This window comes from Drosophila ananassae, chromosome 2R, assembly GCF_017639315.1.
Source record: "Drosophila ananassae strain 14024-0371.13 chromosome 2R, ASM1763931v2, whole genome shotgun sequence".
Lineage (NCBI taxonomy): Eukaryota > Metazoa > Arthropoda > Insecta > Diptera > Drosophilidae > Drosophila > Drosophila ananassae.
Window position 1 is genome coordinate 19527924 of NC_057928.1, and position 17342 is coordinate 19545265.

The 17342-nt window shown below is 43.9% G+C and overlaps 4 protein-coding genes and 2 non-coding genes across 12 annotated transcripts; 3 read left to right on the top strand and 3 right to left on the bottom strand.

Moving 5' to 3' along the window:
- Positions 1-1784: 1784 nt before the first annotated feature.
- Positions 1785-12091, bottom strand: LOC6492999 (la-related protein Larp4B). 4 transcript variants are annotated; one of them, XM_032454924.2, is made up of 9 exons: positions 11734-12091; positions 8583-9522; positions 8260-8509; positions 7821-8192; positions 7186-7762; positions 6636-7120; positions 4753-6577; positions 4086-4518; positions 1785-4028 (listed from the first exon to the last, which is right to left on the bottom strand). In XM_032454924.2, the coding sequence occupies exons 2-8, from the start codon at positions 9506-9508 to the stop codon at positions 4337-4339; spliced, it is 4617 nt and encodes a 1538-aa protein (XP_032310815.1). In that variant the 5' UTR covers positions 9509-9522; positions 11734-12091; the 3' UTR covers positions 1785-4028; positions 4086-4336. The 4 variants fall into 4 exon arrangements, with proteins under 4 accessions (XP_032310815.1, XP_032310814.1, XP_032310813.1 ...); XM_032454923.2 differs by lacking the exon at positions 11734-12091 and adding an exon at positions 10308-11640 and having other exon boundaries at positions 1785-4025; XM_032454922.2 differs by lacking the exon at positions 11734-12091 and adding an exon at positions 10308-11640.
- A 271-nt stretch (positions 12092-12362) lies between these two features.
- LOC6492998 (eukaryotic translation initiation factor eIF1) lies at positions 12363-13554 on the bottom strand. Its single transcript, XM_001956792.4, has 3 exons — positions 13412-13554; positions 13001-13158; positions 12363-12830 (listed from the first exon to the last, which is right to left on the bottom strand). Exons 1-3 carry the CDS (start codon positions 13437-13439, stop codon positions 12684-12686), a joined length of 333 nt encoding a protein of 110 aa, XP_001956828.1. The 5' UTR covers positions 13440-13554; the 3' UTR covers positions 12363-12683.
- Positions 13555-13596: 42 nt separating this feature from the next.
- LOC6507012 (60S ribosomal protein L28) lies at positions 13597-15340 on the top strand. Of its 4 annotated transcripts, none has more exons than XM_001956791.4 (4): positions 13597-13729; positions 14475-14574; positions 14750-14992; positions 15170-15340. In XM_001956791.4, exons 1-4 carry the CDS (start codon positions 13608-13610, stop codon positions 15266-15268), a joined length of 564 nt encoding a protein of 187 aa, XP_001956827.4. In that variant the 5' UTR covers positions 13597-13607; the 3' UTR covers positions 15269-15340. The 4 variants fall into 4 exon arrangements, with proteins under 4 accessions (XP_001956827.4, XP_044570335.1, XP_044570333.1 ...); XM_044714400.1 differs by lacking the exon at positions 13597-13729 and adding an exon at positions 13847-13865; XM_044714398.1 differs by lacking the exon at positions 13597-13729 and adding an exon at positions 13955-14078 and having other exon boundaries at positions 14301-14574.
- On the top strand, positions 14113-14187 carry LOC6508091. Its single transcript, XR_046001.2, has one exon. It is a non-coding gene; the product is annotated as a small nucleolar RNA CD11 (small nucleolar RNA).
- LOC6508090 lies at positions 14337-14409 on the top strand. Its single transcript, XR_046000.2, has one exon. It is a non-coding gene; the product is annotated as a small nucleolar RNA CD11 (small nucleolar RNA).
- Positions 15341-15569: 229 nt separating the features above from the next.
- Positions 15570-17242, bottom strand: LOC26514061 (putative neutral sphingomyelinase). Its single transcript, XM_014910079.3, has 2 exons — positions 17069-17242; positions 15570-16983 (listed from the first exon to the last, which is right to left on the bottom strand). Exons 1-2 carry the CDS (start codon positions 17107-17109, stop codon positions 15729-15731), a joined length of 1296 nt encoding a protein of 431 aa, XP_014765565.1. The 5' UTR covers positions 17110-17242; the 3' UTR covers positions 15570-15728.
- Between the last annotated feature and the right edge of the window lie 100 nt (positions 17243-17342).

Consider the following 17342-nt stretch of genomic DNA (forward strand, 5'->3'; position numbering starts at 1 on the left):
AACAACTCAAGATCTCTCAAGACCCGCCAGTGAAAGGTTAATGGATATCAGTGTGTTATAAAAGGTAAATAATAGAAATCAAAAAAATCTTAGCCGGCAGTGCCTAAAAGATTGATTTTTTTTGTTTGTTTTGGTTTTTTGTGAAAAAAGAAAATAACTAGATTGGAACACCCTCATGATATATAATATATATATAGCTAAATGTATGTACAGTGGTCTGTGGTGCCCGAGGGTCTTCCTTATGAAATATTATGGACTTTGGGGATGGAAATCAAAGATTAACGGTTAATGCTAAGCGGTCTAGGGAAGCTATTGGGTGGGGGTGGGGGGCACTGTAGTAGATGGAGAACGTAGGCATGTCCTCGGATCTTCCGCTGAATAGTATTATTTTGTAAATTTAACAAGGTGTGTCATATGCGCTGCTTAATCATACAAAAATAAATAACTTAAGAACTGAGGTTTTACAATTTAACAATTTAATTTAATTTAATTTATTGTATTCCTTAAAATTATTTAACATCAACAATGTTGTTTTACTTTCTCTATACCCTACTTCTCCCTTTATCTCTTTACTCCACCACTCTTCTCTCTCTCTGGTTTATATCTCTCTTACGGTTCCCGATCTCAGCTTCATGGGGGGGGGGTTTTTGGGGGGGATGGTCGTCTGTCGTCTTGTGGTCTTTTTTGCATGTAATGAGGGGGGAGGGTGGGTGGAAGATGCGATCCCGATTGGCTAACCCTTGCTCCGTTTTGTTTTGTTTTTTGTTTTCTTTTTGTTTTTGTCACGCACAATTGATGATTTGTCAATTGCATAATATCACATCTCATTGTCGGAACTCGGCGTCGCCGTCCATCGAGCCCACAAGCCCCGATTATTATTGATTCACCTAAAGCAGTCCGCAGTCCAAGTCGGAGTCCGCCCTATTGAGGTTAAACTGTACAGTGTGAGTATGTGTGTGTGTGTGTGTTCTGTGTTTTGTCGTTTTTTCTTTTATTATTTATTTCTTTTTCTTTTTCTTACTTTCTTCTTTTGAGTGAATTGATGAGCACAACAAAATTTAATTTGAGAACGCTTTTAAAGAATTTTAAGTTGGTTACTGGGGGGGTTCCTGGGGGGTATGGATGGGGGGATCTCTTCATCAGTTTTTTTTTTTTCGGTTAGGGAAGATACAAACTATAAACTAACAATTAGTTAAAGATACATTTTTTGATGTGGCGCGGGTACGCGACAAACCACTGAGCAAGGTATACTATCAGGGTGTGACCTTCATCCTGTCTATTTTATTTATCCTGGACATGCAGAGACATAAAGGCAGTTGTGGGTGGGTGGATGGACAATTTGTGGAGTGACAAGAGGCAGGAGCTGGAGCTGGAGCAGGAGTAGATGGAGGTTAAGGATGAAGACACTTTTGGTTCTTGGCTCAGTGGTCGGTCGGACTGTACACGGCTCGTATTTTACACCGTTTTTATATAATAGTTAGTATAGGCACTTAGCATATTCGATTGTTTTCATAGAAACAAAATATTTGTATATATATGTTGATTTTCAGTTTAATTATCCGTTTTCTGGCTTTTCTTTCTTTACATTTTCATTTTCATTTTCATTTTGGTTGGAAGTCTTCTTGAGTTTTTTTTTTTATTTTTTATATATAGTATATAGAAATCTTATTCTCCTTTTTTTTTGTGTGTTTTGTTTTTAGTTTTGATTTTGGATAAAAATTTCAAATAGTTTTTCTTTTTTTGTGGGAAGTGAGAGAAAAACATTCGGTTCGGTTTATACACAGAAAAAAAAATAATACGACTCTTTCGGCCTTTAAAGGTTTCTGGAACATGTATATGTATGTGTCTTCTTATATAAACAAAATAATTGTGAAAAATAATAATGGTTCGTTTTGATTTGGTCTGGAAGTGGGTGGAAAGAAGCTTGTTCTCAAATTTTGGTTAAATCGTTACATGAACAAATCATCGTTTTAAGTGTGAATATCCATATGTGTGGTATGCATATCTAAACTTAGTTCTTAAGCCTAAAATAGTTTGTAGATATCATGTGTGTTGGTGTATGTGTATTGGTGTGTGTGTGGGTGTATCTTAAAGTTACTGATTATTTTTTTCTCTCTCTTTTTGTCCCTTTTTGCCGATTAGGGATTAGTTTACATGCCGGATTAAAAGTTTTGTGCGAAAAAAAAAACAATAAAATGAAAAACAATAATTAAAACATACGTATTCCTACTCTCAAAATTATATAATATATAGTATATAATTCTATGGTGATGAGCATCGATAATTAGCGGGGGGGGGGGGGAGCAGCATCTTTTTTTTTTGTTTAAAATTGAGAGACAGTAAAACTTAGTTAAAGAATCTGTTTTAAATCTGTTTTAAATGCCTATTTTGTGTTGTTGTCCTAAACCTCAAAGAATTCTTTTTTTTTTTTTTTTTGTGTGTTGATTTTAGTGAGTGTTGTTTTAGTTTATGGCACCTTTTCGTATATATATATTATATACAAAATTACTTATTGTTCCGCGCATAGAGCCGTAAATATAACATTAGTTAGTGTATTTGTCTTATGAGCTGAGCTGAGCTGAGCGGTGTCCACCTACGCTTTGTAAGGATAAAGTTTAGTATTTTAGCAATTCGCTAACCTTCGTATTTGTTTCTTTCTTGTTTGTTTGTTTGTTTACTGAAATAGATGTGTGAAACCATTAAACTGAGAAATTGCCTTCATGTGGAAACAAATGCAATTTTAAAATGTAAGTTCTCCTCCACTATACAAGATATAAGTATCAAAAATGAAAGTCTAACACGAGACTCGATGTCTGAGGATGTATTTTAGGGGATAGGATAGGTAGTGTCTATGCGTCTTCCAGGTGTGTCAGTAGTAGTGTGTTATGTGGGTGTATGCGGGATCCCTAAAGTCGTGAACTAAGTACGAGAATCCCCATCTCTCTATCTCGAGGGCTGGCCATATATCTCTTATTTGAAATGAATTGAAAAACTTTCAAATAATGACACCCCCGATCCTTGAAAAAAAAAAAAGAAAACAATATCCTTGATCAAAACAATATTATCTGATAATACGTTTCAGGCGGAGATGATGCCAGAAGACGGTGTTCTGCAACATCCCCCACCGCGTTGTTAACAATTCAAAATAATTGTTACATTGTATATAGATGTATATATATAAATATATATATCTAAATTGGAGTAACCCTAACTTGCGGGACTAGCGGAGACATAGCTATGTATATAGTTAACATATACGCTACATACTCGGATCTGTGTACTTCTGTTTTGGCTATAAACATTAAGTCTGATGTGTAGGCATAAATGAAAATGATGAAATGTTAAACGTATATATATATAATATTAACGTGATTTATGAGTTTACCGGGTAATATTTGATTAATAGTACCTAGTATTTCGTTACTCCTTAACCTCCTTCTTATCCCCCTCTCTCAATGCTTATGATTAATTTTTGCTTGGCTTGTAAGCTTGCTTTAGTTTTGTTTTTGTCGTTTTGATGCAAGTTCCTTCTACTACACATAAGTTCAAAGTTCCTTAGATTGATTCACTCGACATCTATCCTCGTTAATGGTAAATCGTAAAGATAGCCTAGGCGTATTTTTCTTTATCTCATTTCTGTCTATAGTTTCCTTCGCTACCGAGCAGCGCAAAACTATGTATCTATGTGTGTTTTCTCTGTGTGGGCGTGTGTAAATGTGTGTGTGTGTGTACCCTCGAGGATAGGTAACATGGCTTAGGCCTAGGTAGATTAACATTAACTGATAACTGAATAATATATATATATATGTCTATATATATATATGTATATATATACGTATGTTATTATACACATATGCATGTATATAGCTGAAGAAGGGGTATGCACCATCATTCATTCTACATCCTTGCCTACTAATATGATAACTGGTCCGAGCGTCGCCGGTTGCTTGCTCCTTGGTTCGATTTCCTCTACTCCTTCCCGTGTCCTTTCGTTTCAAGTCTTTCACAGAGCAGTGCACCGGTGACTGCTGCAAAAATACAAAATATGATTAGTAAGAATATAGTATAATATATTTGTTTGTTACCTTTCGTTTGCCTCCTAGTTAGCTTGTAAATATCTATAGCACTTACAGATATATAACAAAAATGGTTGCTCATATTTACACATGGAATTTCATATATGTACAGGCAGCAGATGATGCATTCTTAGAGGCATCCTGCAAAAGGTATCTCACAGTTGCCTCTCACTTTTGGCAACGCGATTGGTTCGTCTCTCTTCACTTCTCTTCACTGTTTATGGTTCCATATCCACTCTCCTCTTATCCTCCTCCACTCCTTATGAGTTGTTGGCTCTGGACTTGCGGTTACCGCCAGTTCCGGAGCCGACATTGGCATTGGCATTCGGGTGCTCTATGGCAGAGCTATAATGTTGCTGCTGGTGCTTCTCCTTGCTCTGATGGCGCACGGATCCGCCGTGGGCCATGGGCGAGGCATTCTGCGTAGCATTTGGACGAGCATCTGAAAGGAGCCAAATATTTTACTCAAAACTCACAAGGATATCATCTAAGTTAGTTAATATAGGACTGGGATCTATGCGCCAAAATATTTATATTATTTTATTATCCTTTCCAAATTTATCCAAAAAAAAAAAATAGAAAATTTAAAAAATATTCCAAAATTCGGGGATGCCGGGTTGGGGGATCTACTACCACTGACACTGGCTACTGTTCATGTGCAGCTGCTGGCTCCTACCTTTTTCCTTGGCAGTCACGACGACAGCTATATTGGGTTGGGTGGCATTATTGTTGGTAGCAGGGGCAACAACGCCAATGACTGCTTTTCCGGCCAGGGCTGTGACAGCTGGCGAGGCGCCGCCGGCGACCCGCTTCTCAGCCACAACAGCGTTCAGTCCGCTCTTCTCCACGGCCGCTGTAACAGCGGCGGGATCGCCAAATACTAGATCCATTTTATGGCTGCCGGTGGGCGAGAGGGTGCCTGTCGAGCCACCCGAGCTCATCTCCTTGCTCTCTGATGGAGCCTTGTGGTGCTGGGCCACCTGGGCGTAGCTTAGCTTGCTAGCTGTGGCGGCGGCCGATAAGTTCTCCGTCGATGTAGAGGTGGCCACGCTCTTGTGTTTGCCGGAAGCCTGCTTGTCGAGGAGATTAAGCTCCTTTTTAGCGTGCAGAGCAGCCACTGCGGGCGGCTTCTTGTGCTGGCCAAGACTGCAATCGGCCATAGCGGCAGTCATACCCGAAGCATCCACTACGGGGCAGGCGCCAGCGCCAGCGCCCGCAGAGAACTCGTTGTAACCCTCTATCAGTCGCTGCTGCTGCTGTTTTGGATGCACTTCATCCTCAGTCTTATTTGATTTTTCCAGCTGGCTGCCAGCTCCTCCTCCTCCTCCTCCTGCGACTGCATCCTCTTTGTTGCTGGCATTGATATTTGGTGTTTGACACTTTATCACATGGATCGAACTGTTGTTACTGGAGCTCTGCTTAGTAACGTTCTTGGTATGGTTGCCCTCCAGGAGCTCAGCGCTCACAACGGGCGTGGGGCTAACTGGATGATTTCGCTGCTGCTGTTGTTGCTGTTGCTGTTGCTGATAGTTGTGGGGCGGGTTCTGACCCTGGTGGTGGCGGTTTTCCTTGCGGGCCTTGCCTTTTCCACCGCCAGTACGCACCACATCAGATAGACGGTTCTCGGACCAGTTGGAGGAACTATTGCCCTGTTGCTGTACAGCACCAGCACCACTTCCCTCCACGGACTGTTGTTCCACGCTCTCAACGCTGCTGCTCATCTGGTGGTGGTGATGGTGCTGCTGTTGCTGCTGCTGCTGCTGGTAATGATGCTGTTGCTGCAAAGCTTGCTTTGGAGCCGAATTAGCGCTGGAGGAGCTGTTATTCTGCAGAGAGGCATTGCTGCTAGCCTGAGTGGTGGCTGGGAGCGGTGGGAAAGCGGACGCCTCAAGATCGAACTGCGGCGGCTGGACTGGAGCCGGCGGTTGTTGCTGTTGCTGCTGCTGTTGTTGCTGTTGCTGCTGGTGCTGATGCTGGTGGCCCTGATAGCCCAGCGAATTGCCGCCCGACATGCTATTATTTCCCGATCCTCCGCCACCACCACCCGATGCGCCGCCACTGCTGACGCCTAAGCCACCGCTGTTGCCCACATTGCTGCCGATCGAGTTATGATGGTGGTGGTGATGCGGGTGGTAGTGGTGCAGCTGTTGCTGCGAGGATAGGCCGCTGTGGTGGTGCTGCTGCTGATGATGCTGTTGCTGTTGTTGGTGGTGCTGGTGGTGGTGGTGGGAGCCGCTCGCCATTGACGAGTGCTGGGCATGATAGTGCGGGTTGTAGTTGTTACCCTTGTAGTTGCCCCGGTGCTGGGGCGGTGGGACGTCGTGGATGGGTGTGGTGTTGTAGTTATTTTCTCCGCGCTCCCCGCCACCACGATGGGAGCCGCCGCTACCATGGCCACCTCCGCCTCCGCCAGATTGGACATTGGTGGCGGACGATGAGGACGAGGACAGCAGGTGTTGCTGCTGCTGTTGATGCGGATTAGACGGAGAGCTGCCATAAAGCTGAGGAAAAGAAAATTTTAATGTCAAGGCACTTTCTAATCTTTCTGAGACTGCTTACCCCAACTCGACCGCCTGGAGAGTAGTTGATGCCGTTTCCGCCCTCCTCATCACGACGACGACGACGCGGACGCGACTGCCAGTGCAGCGGCTCCTTGCTGATCGAGGTAGCCAGCGATGACGACGAGCTGGCCGACATGTTGCTGCTGCGATTCTGCTGCTGCATGGCGTGCGAGCCATGCTCGACACTGTCCCCAGGCTCCTGCAACTCTTGGACCGTCTGTTGCTGCTGCACCTGCTGTTGCTGTTGCTGTTGTGGCTGCGGCTGCGGCTGCGGCGCCTGCTGCACCACTATGTGGTGCTGTGGTGCCTGAGCTGTGGCATAGGATACTTGCGGTGCACTGCCGGCACCAGAGGAAGCCAACTGATATTGTCCCTGTTGCTGCTGCTGGGGCTGCAGATGATGGACCTGCACCTGACTGCCGTAGTGATGATGCCCGGCTACCCCGCCGCTGTAATTTTTGTCCAAATTCTTCTGCATGCCACCTGGAAAATGGAAATATCTCGTGTCAAGTTTAAGAATAAGATTTTTGTAACTTTCCGAGACTTACTCTTCCAGTTGCCCTTGACAGGATAGTGGCGAATGGTGGTGTTGACCTGACCTGCCTGCTGCTGCTGCTGTTGAGTGGAACCAGCCGACTGCTGTTGGATCTGATGTTGCACTGCCTGCGGCTGCTGTGGCGCCTGCAGTGCGGCCTGCTGGAGAGGATCACCCTGCACTATGTTTGCAGGCAGTACGCTCACCATTCCACCCGGAATGGCGCCAGTTATCTGGATCGGCACGATGCTGCCGGCCTGGAGGTGCGGTGGATTCTGAGTGTTGCGCGGTGGCTTGCCTCTTGACTCTCCTCGTGGTCCTGAGTTCGCTCCCCCAACATTGTTGGGATTACCGCGATGGTTGTTGTTATTGTAGCGACCACCGCCCCCACCTGGTGGCTTGGATGTAACCATCTGCTGGGTGGCGGGCGGAGGAGCGGTCGTGAAGCTAGCTGCCACGGCCTGCGGTGCTGCGAAGAGGTTTCCCCCGATATCGTAGAAGTTCTGGCCATGCGGGGCAGTGGTTGCCACTGTTCCCGGTGGCCATGGCCCAGCCACAATGCTGGGATAGAACTGATTTTGCTGAATCGGCTAAGAGATGGAATCATTTAAACAATACTCTTCTTTCAGGACAAACTAATATACTCACAATCAACACTTGATTGCTATATGGAACTGTGGGTGCGATGGCCGCTCCATTGGCGGTGTATATGTAGCGCTGCTGTGGAGCATAGCTAACGGGTGCAGTGCCTGCTCCGGATGGATCATAGACGGTGGCAGTCGGCGGCGACGTGAGACGGTAGCCGTTCTTAACATTTGGTACAGTTTGGATGCGATTAATGAACGACTTTGGCTTGATGCGCGCCATTATCGGCTTGCCCTGAAACTCCTTGACTTCCTCGCGCAGGTACTGGAACGCCTTTTGCGCATCCTCGTCCGACTCGAAGGTCACATACCACGAGTTGTTCCCCGCAAACTCACAGGAGATCGGTCTAGGGCAGCTTTCGTTGCTGAACAGGGCCTGTCGGGAAATCGGGACATAAGTATTAGTTAAAAAGGACATCTAGAAATAAGTTGAGTATTCTCACCTTGACGTCATCTGGTGGCGTGTTGGGAGATATTTCGCGAAGTATGATGATGCAACGCTTGCGATTGGGGCGCACGCGCAAGCCCTTCTCGTCAACCTGTACATTGGGGGATTCCCTTAGCACCTCCGTAATGAGATTGAGGTCCTTGGTTAGTTTCTTCACCAAATTAAACTTGGCCACCGTCCAGATGGGCACATACTGGTCATGATCCATCTGCGACAGTAGGTATGAATCGTTCGCCAGATTTTCTCTGTGGATTTTAAAAATAATTGCCATTAAAATGACTTTTTCTTGGATAAAAAAAAAAAAAGAGTTGTCCAAACCTGGAAAAGTAATACTCGAGCTGAGTAGCCAGCATCTGCTTGAGCTTGTCCATTGGTATGTTGGGATCTTCTCCAGCAGTGGCATTATGGCTACCCGGCTGTCCTTGCTGTAGTTGCTGCTGCATCTGTTGATGTTGTTCCGCTGATCCGTTGGCCGGAACTGCCTGAACCGTTGGCACCGTAACCGGCAACTGAACGGGCACTGGGACTTGTACAGGTACCTGCACTGGCAATACAATATGTTGGGGTTGCGGCTCAAGGGCGACTAAATTCGTGTTTTGGACACCAGGTACCATTGCATCGGTATAGCAGACGACAGTGCCATCTTGGGTCTGGGCAAGCGCTCCATTCATGATGGCGGCAAATTCGGCGTTATCGATGCTTGTCTCACCGGTGGCAACTCCACCAACTCCTCCTACTCCGGCTACCGCCGCTACTCCTGCTCCGGCGGCTGTTGCTCCAGCTCCAGCACCTGCTGCAGTGCTAGGAGGCGCCGGCTGATGGCCGTACGGCAAGTGTTGGGCGGGATGGGCCTGAATCTGAGTCGGAAGTTGTTGTTGTTGCTGGTGGGCGGCGTGTGTGTGCGCGATAAGTTGCGCTTGATGTGGGTGGGGCTGCTGCTGCTGCTGCACCTGCTGTTGCTGTTGCTGCTGCTGTTGTTGTTGTTGTTGGTGAGAAATCTGCGGCGTCTGATTCGGCTGTTGTGGATGCTGCTGCGGATGCTGAGCTGGTGCTACTACGGTTGGTGGCGCTGCAGCTGCTGCGGCGGCGCTGGCGGCGGTTATCAACGGTATGTGGGCTGCTGCGGCGGCGGCTGGGGCTGCGATCTGTGTGGTGGCGCCGAACAGATTAGTGGCTAGCATCGCCGTCTCGACAGGAACATTGGTGTAGACGGGCTGCTGGATCTTGACTGCATCTCCGTTCATGTACACATATCCTCCTGCAAAAAATAATAATTAATAAGTGATTGCATTTAATTTTTTTTTAAATAGTATTTGTATTATGAATGGTGGTGCGGTTTTTGTTGTTTTGTTAAAATAAACAAGGTCAATTGTTTTCCTTTTATTGTAGACGTAATGGGAAACGGTCGTAATAGGAGGCAGAGCTGGTATAGAAGCCCAGCTCTCTCCTAATACTCCAAACTCGGCGCCGGATTTCAAGCGAAGCAAATAAACAAATAAGACACACAACACAACATACATATATTAACCGAGAAGACGTCGTTGCGGAAAAGTGAATAAACAGAAACGTATTATTAAAGTATTAAATAGCTAACTCGACAAAAAAAGGGAGTTCCTGGCTATTTGGCTGGCAAATGTCAAAGGAATTTCCAAAGCCTCCTATTGTGATGAGAATTTTGTCAAAAAACAACAAATTAGAGATGGCAATTATGAAACATAATTGATTGTTTAAATAGTTCGATAGTTAAGGCGATATATTAGTGAGGATTAGAGTTCAAAAAATCATAAATATTTCAATCAAAAAGTTATACATTCAATTTTTATTATATAAATCTTAAATAAAATATCTTAACTAAATAACAAATTTAATTTGTAAAAAAAAAAATATGGATGGGAGTGTTTTGTTGATGATTTTCTTATACAAGTGCAGGCGATGGGCAGCGATGGGTGGTTGGGTAGTGAGTAGGAGGATGGGCGGGTGGGTGTCGAGTCGGGAGGTGACGATTGGGGGTGGCATATGCAGTTAGAAGTGGCTACTACTAACCTAGGTAGTATTCCATGGTAACGTATGTTGCAATTATCAAGAAAATCCACACAAAGACACAGTCGGTTTAGTTATTTTTTTTTTCTTCCTCTTTTTTGTTGCTTTTTTTTTTAATATACTTTTTTTTTGTTGCTCTTTCGAGTCACCCACACACACACTCGCACGCGGCACACTCACACGGACACACACATACACACACACCCAGTTGGCGGAGCGAGAGAGACAGAGAGAGAGAGAGCCAAAGAGCGGAGAGAGAGGAGGCTCTTCTTTCTATTTGGAAAATTTGATTTTCACTGCGATATTGCGATATAATCCTATTCGAACCCAAAAATGTGACTGCAACACTTTAGGCCTTAGCTTTTTTAGCTTCTGTGCTATTAATTATTTATACGGCTGCTGATTCTGCTTCGGCTGCTGCTGGTACTGGTACTGGTTCTAGTACTGGTGCTGGTGGTGCTACTTCAGATTCGGATACGGATTTGGATACGGATACGGCTCCTGCTCCTCCGCCCCTGCTCCTGCACATTTTCTTCTCAACTTCTCGTCGATGCTCTGCTGCTCGTCGTTTTCTTTGCCTTTTTCAATATGCTATTTTTTTTTCGTTTTTTTTGCTTTTTCCGTGTGTGGCCTGCTGACTTTTTCGTACTTTTATTTTACGTGTGTATGTGTGTGTGTGTGTGGGGCTTTTTTTTTTCCTCTTTTTCAGCTGCCTTTGCTTTTGATTTTCCTTTTTCTATTTTCTTCTTTTTGTATTCTTCTTTTTCGTTTTCTTTCTTTCTTTTCTTTTCTATTTTTTTCACACACGCAAAAAGAATCGACGACGACGACGACGACGAGAGGAGATAAAATTGAGGCAAGGCAATTGATTTTTTGCGATTTCACACCCAACTTGCACCGCCCGCACCCGCCTAAGTAGCGCACTCGTTGTCAATTGCTAGCACAAGGCTCTTAACAATATTGTTGGATTTCTGCCTCCGTTTTTTCACAACGAACTTGTCACGCGAAAAAATCCAAAAATTCGACTTCTCATCGTCATAGAAAACTTTCGCCGTTCCGTCTGTCACCGTTCCGATAGATCGCCTTCACACAACACGGTTGCAATCGATTCCAGCGGAGCAAAATTTCAAAAAAAAAAATATATAATTATTTCCGTATATATGTATATTAAAACACGAAATTGGAATGAAAATCAAAAGCAAAAATCTACTTTACTTTATCTGACAGCTAAAATGAACCATTTTCTTCAAAAATTCGATAGAACAAAATATTTTTTTTTTTTTTTTGTGTTTCATGGGAACGTTGGCAATGGAATCTGAGAACATAATATTGCTAAGCAAATTGCTGGGCACCCCCTCTTGCCACGGCACCCCCCCACCCCTCTGGCCATGCAAAAACACGCACCATCATGATACAAGATCGCACTTACCCTTCAGAATGAAAGAAATCGCAACTGTGCCCAGGACCAGTAACTAATTTTGGGCAGATGCAACGTTGCTAAAAGCAAAACCACTTGTTAAATTTGGCCCGAACGAAAAGAGAAACACCAAGCGTTCCGCGCGTCCACGTACGCTCCACGTTTTGCCACTAAATTGTTTAATTTGATTAAATGTCACAGGGGCGACCGGCGCAACGGCAAGAAAACTAGTGATATTATGATTGTCACACCGAACTCTTATTTTTTCTAATCCAGCAAAAACACACGCAAAAAATTCGCGCTCACAATTGCAGAGAACCAATCACCAGTGTTGCCAGTCTTTGAGTTTCATCAAAATGCCCATAATAATGTAGCCGCATTTCGAAAATACCAGAAGATTTTGCCTTCGCCCTTTTTTAGTGTAAAAAATCACCCATTTTTAAATCAAATTTAGAATAATTTAAAATGAAATAGAATATTAAATATATTCATGGCCATGTCTTAATAAAATTAAGCAACCTATTGATCCTTCGTTTATATTTGTACCCTTGAAAGCCATATTTCTGGTGGGCTTGTGCTATCTAATGAATTTATAGAACGTATACCCCCATAACAATTAATATTAATTAAAAAAACAATCATTTTCGTCCCATTATGCTATATCAGTAGCACCTTCAGACAATATTTTATTTAAATTGAACATTTAATTTTATTTATAACATTGTTCTCAGTATAGGTCTATTGCTTCTGACTTCGCATTTAAATGTTCTATCAATTGAGTTTTTTTTTTTTCGTTTAATTAATTTGAACAAAGAACTTTTGCAAGTTTCGGGGTATTTTGTTGGTTGGTTAATTGTTGTTGGTGTTATTAGAGCTTAAGAATGAAATGGCGGCATGAAAAATCACACCTTTTTGTTGTTGTTTTGTTCGGTTCTCGTCCGCAGGATCCGCCAGGAGCAAGCTTAGAAACCGTGAACCTTGAGCTGATCCGGTTTAGCTAGTCCCACCTTCGTCAACCATTGACAGATGTTCTCACGCTGGTCGCCTTGTAGCTGGAGAACCTCACCATATTCTGGATGCTCAATTACAGTACCATTGCAGGCGAATTCCTGTGAATAAATTAAATAGATTCATTAATGGATGTCATTAATATGAAGCAGTGAAAATGCAATTTCTACCATTGACATAGCAGGTAGATACTTAAAATTCCTTTCTGCCAATGAAGGTAGTCGACAGAAAATACCTGAACAATGATAACCTTGCAATTAGTTACACCCACCTTCTTGCAGGAGCGGACTATCTTCTTCAAGTCATACTCCGCCGAGAGGCCCTGCACAGTAGTTAGTGTCTTTCGGCCGTTCCTCTGCTGGATTCTTATGTGCACAAGCCCGTCTTGAATGTCATCATCATTGCCCTTGATTGCATCAGCAAAGGGGTCTGTTGAGAAGATTAAAACAGATGCCAATGTATAGTAATCGAATGCATGGCGATGTAAAGTTCAATCACACCCTTGCAGCGTGTTTAAAAAAATTTATGTAGTTCAGAATGTCTTCTCTTCAGGTGCGTGTGTAAGTGCGTTCGTGTATCCGTTTGCGTGTGAGTCAGCCATTTTGGTGTACATGTGTGTAACTGGGTCCGAAGAAAGCGCTACGTTGGGCTGGGTACCATGCTCTTTTCACTATTCACTTACCACGAGTGTTTAAATTCTGGATGGACATACGACAATAAAAACAAACCACAGCCTAAAACAAAAACTTTTTGAAATGATTTGTTGATATCTGAACTTTTAATTTAACGTTTTACGAGTGAGTTTTCGGAAATGTGTTTCTGACAACTAGACAGTGTGACCACACGATTGCTACAGAGCCGATACATGGGGTTGGGAGATGCCAACTTACCTGGCTATCGGTGCGCATAGGAAATACAACCCTGTTCGCCAATCGCAGCCAACTTCACTCTCTGCCGCGGCTGCCATATTTCTTTCCTGCTTGTCTTTCAACGAGAAAAGGTGGGCATTTCGCATTTCGTTTCGATTTGGTTAAGTTATAGCTATCCACGGCGTGCCGCTACACTCCTTTGTGCAGCCGACATGCCCGGGCCACGTGTTTCAGTCATTTCTAGTGCCGGCAATCCACAGAGCGGAGGTAAATTTCATTTTACCCACACGTGCAGCATAGCGGGCATTTAGATTTTGACGAAAATGTGTGATTTTCGAGCAAGTTGCGGCAGAGCCCAGGCCAGGCCGCATAAACTAACTATTGGAGACTATCTTTTATTTCAGTTCTATCTAAACAAAGTTTTTTCTTTTCATTTTCATGTGCGGCTGCCATTTCCACGCTGATTTGTTGATTTTTTAGGTAAGAACACGTGTGGTCGAAATTTGATGATTTATTTCTCTACCATGATGAATGAATGAGCGGAAGAGTTCTTGAAGACTATATTCATCACCCAAGACTGAAAATATAATCAAGAACTAAACCTTTTTGCTTTTTATTCTAAATCACAAAACTAACCAAAATCTTTTCTTTTCATTTCATGTTTCTTCCAATTTCCTGATAACTATGGAATATCTCTTAAAGGTAAGCATATAGAAACAAGAAATATATATTTTTTATTGGCTACTATGATGAACGAATGAGCAGAAGAGTTCTTGAAGACTATATTCATCACCCAAGACTGACACAGCCAGCCAACTGGAAAATCTCTTAAATCTCTTGCAAAAATACTAATCCTTTCCATTGCTTCTCTTGCAGACGTGAGATGGCAACCTCTTCGCACCTCAATTGGTTGATCATTCGCAACAACAACGCCTTCTTGTTGAAGAAGCGCGATGTGAAGAAACCCTTCAGCACAGTAAGTCTGGACTCTCCAAACGAAAGCAATTACTTCTATGATGTTTCCAACTTACAAACTTTCACAATGATATTTGAATACAACATGATAGTAACTCTAATCTGATTAAAGTTGGCATCATCAAGTGCTTCTAGTCGACCTATATCCGAGAAACTAATTTGTATTATCCTTTTAGGAGCCAAACAACTTGGCCAGCGTGAGCTCGTACCGCTACAGCGGCATCGTGCACAAGAAGACCCTGGGCGTCGTCCCCACTGCCGACAAGAAGGGCTTCACCGCTGTGCTGAAGAAGGGCAAGTATGCCCAGCGTCCTGCCAAGAACACCGTTCGCGTTGAGTTCAAGGCCGGTCCCCGTCGCTCCCTGAAGAAGCTGAAGAACCTGCTGATTGGCTCCAAATACCGCAAGGACCTGACACAGGTATTATAATTATCCTTTAGATAATAATTAAAGTAGTAAATGATGATTCCTTTTTTTTCTACTACACCAAGATCGCAGAATGATCATGTTGATAATACTTTCTGAAGCTCTTGAAAACTATTTTTCTTTTTATAATTTATGTAACAAATATTAATAAGCTTTTCTTTTAACTTACAGGCTGCTCTTCGCCGCGCGTCCGCTGTTCTGCGCTCCCAGAAGCCCGCCCCCATCAAGGGAAAGAAGGCCGAGCTGGCTAAGGGTAAGAAGCCCGAATAAAATGTACCAACTGGGATTAAGCGGAGCTGTTTTCTACTCGAGAATAAAGAAAAAATGTTAAAAACACACTAATCTTAAAGACTGTATGTTTTTATTTTTATGAGAGATACTTCAAGGGGTAGTTTTCATTTTATTTCTTATCAATTTTTATGATTTTCAACTCGAATTTATTTTAAAATATGTTTCGCCAAGAGACATTTAGATTTTCAGTCAATTGAGCATCTTGTTAAGAACGTTGGTCGGTTTTTATAAAACTAGTTCCTGGGATATGGATGACATTACAACGAAAGAGACCATAATATTGCATTGAATTAGTACATTACGTTATCCGGAACATTGGCGATCAAGTCCGTGTCACAATTTACTTATAAAATATACATAGATTGTCCAACTAAACTACACATAGATTTTAAATGCTGAGCTGAGCTGTGGGGAAATAATTGCGACTGAATACAAGAGTTCAATAGAAATACTCGTACTTCTGGGCATGATGGAGCATCACCTCCATGGACTTCTTGCCCTGCAGCACACCGTTTCGCTCCATGTAGTTCCAAATGGAGGCCATAAAAATACAGAACAGTATGACCCCGAACACGATGAACTTAAGCAGCAAGAAAATGGTACGCATGCCAACAGGAGCCGTAAATTCAACCAGGAGAACGAGGAGGACAAACAGGAAGGTGGCGGCACTGTAGTAAAGTATTCTATCCGTATTCAGCTGGAGCAGGGAAGCATCACACAGTTCGAGCGCTTCATGAAGGACGGCTGTTCGGGCAGCTGGCAGAGATTCCATCGGAGCAGAGCCATTGCTGCAGGGTACATCTCCTGGCTGCTCCTCTCCTGAGCCGGTTTCTTGCACGGCACACGTTTCCTCGCCCACCTGGCAGTTAACCTCGATCGTAGCCACCTCAGGTTGGGTTGCCGCTGTTATCCTGGTTAATTTCAGCTTGGCCAGCACCGCCTCGTGATCCGAGAAGCTAAACTTTTCGCCAGGCACCCGATGCGGAAGAGGAAGCGTGTACTCCACTATCTCAGCGTTCACCTCGTCGCCCCCGCGCACAAAAATATGATCTATCCTTATGCCCTGCGGATTTTTGGCCAGGGCGCGAGGAGAAGTATATGAGTTGTGCTCGCACTCGTTGGTCCTGAAAGTGTCCGAAGCACAGCTATCCAGCATCTTGGAGGTGAACAACAGCACTTTGTATGAGATATCCTGCGGCTGGGCGTTCAGATCCCCTGCTAGGATCTGTACCACCGAGTTACCCCTGGTGGCTTCGATAAACTGGGCCGTATCGAACGCCTGGATGACTCGGTGTGTCTTGTACTCGTCATTGGCGTTGTCGTACTCGGCATGCAAGTGAGCGTTGTATAGATGCACCATTTGTCCCTCAACGAGAATCCTGCAGAGACCCACTCCCTTGCCGCCAAACCAGTCTGCGTGCTGGATGCGATGGAAGTAGCCGTTGACAGACCACGCATGAAACAGGGTGCCCAGAATGGGGTACTTTGATAGCACAAGCAGCCCAGCTCCCATTACTCCGCTGTGAAAGTAGTGAGCATAGGGAAGAACTGCCTGTGTGGCCTTCTGGAGGAGCTCGCTGTCCTGCTGCGTCCACACCTCCTGCAACGAAACGATGTCATATTTCCCGCTGGCAAGTTCCTTACAGATCGCTTCGATACGGGGTCCTCGATTGCTGGACACATATGGGATGCCCCTGAAATTCGAAAAAACATAAATTATTGTTGCCTTTTTGGTCACGAGATCAGGGTCGGAGCAGCATCCCCTCTAGGAGAACTTGCCAAATGTTCAGCGTCAGAATGTTCAGCTCCAGCAGCAGCATAGTGGGTTATTAATGGCCGTATTTTCACGATCGCATGCTCGAAAAGCACTTTCAGGCGGGCGCAGTGTCGATAAGATAAACTTTCTGATTTGTTTTTAAGATATAGCTTGTTAGTGTGACCAGATGGCTAAAAAATAGTACTTACATGTCAGGGTTGTCGATGTTTCTTAAATAATTTAAAATAGTTTAACTCTTTAAGATTTAAAATAGAAATTGGATGTAATTTTGAATGA

Bases quoted from the DNA above. Each gene is read 5' to 3' on its own strand.
- LOC6492999 (XM_032454923.2), bottom strand. The intron at 7,763-7,820 runs GTGAGTATATTA...TCCATCTCTTAG, and splicing joins ATAGCAATCAAGTGTTGATT to CCGATTCAGCAAAATCAGTT. The intron at 7,121-7,185 runs GTAAGTCTCGGA...TCCATTTTCCAG, and splicing joins TGTCAAGGGCAACTGGAAGA to GTGGCATGCAGAAGAATTTG.
- LOC6492998 (XM_001956792.4), bottom strand. From the start codon at position 13,439: ATGTCCATCCAGAATTTAAACACTCGTG. The intron at 13,159-13,411 runs GTAAGTGAATAG...TCTTCTCAACAG, and splicing joins CCAGAATTTAAACACTCGTG to ACCCCTTTGCTGATGCAATC. The intron at 12,831-13,000 runs GTGGGTGTAACT...ATTTATTCACAG, and splicing joins TAGTCCGCTCCTGCAAGAAG to GAATTCGCCTGCAATGGTAC.
- LOC6507012 (XM_001956791.4), top strand. From the start codon at position 13,608: ATGCCAACTTACCTGGCTATCGGTGCGCATAGGAAATACAACCCTGTT. The intron at 14,575-14,749 runs GTAAGTCTGGAC...TTATCCTTTTAG, and splicing joins TGAAGAAACCCTTCAGCACA to GAGCCAAACAACTTGGCCAG. The intron at 14,993-15,169 runs GTATTATAATTA...TTTAACTTACAG, and splicing joins ACCGCAAGGACCTGACACAG to GCTGCTCTTCGCCGCGCGTC.
- LOC26514061 (XM_014910079.3), bottom strand. From the start codon at position 17,109: ATGCTGCTGCTGGAGCTGAACATTCTGACGCTGAACATTTG. The intron at 16,984-17,068 runs GCAAGTTCTCCT...TTCGAATTTCAG, and splicing joins ATTCTGACGCTGAACATTTG to GGGCATCCCATATGTGTCCA.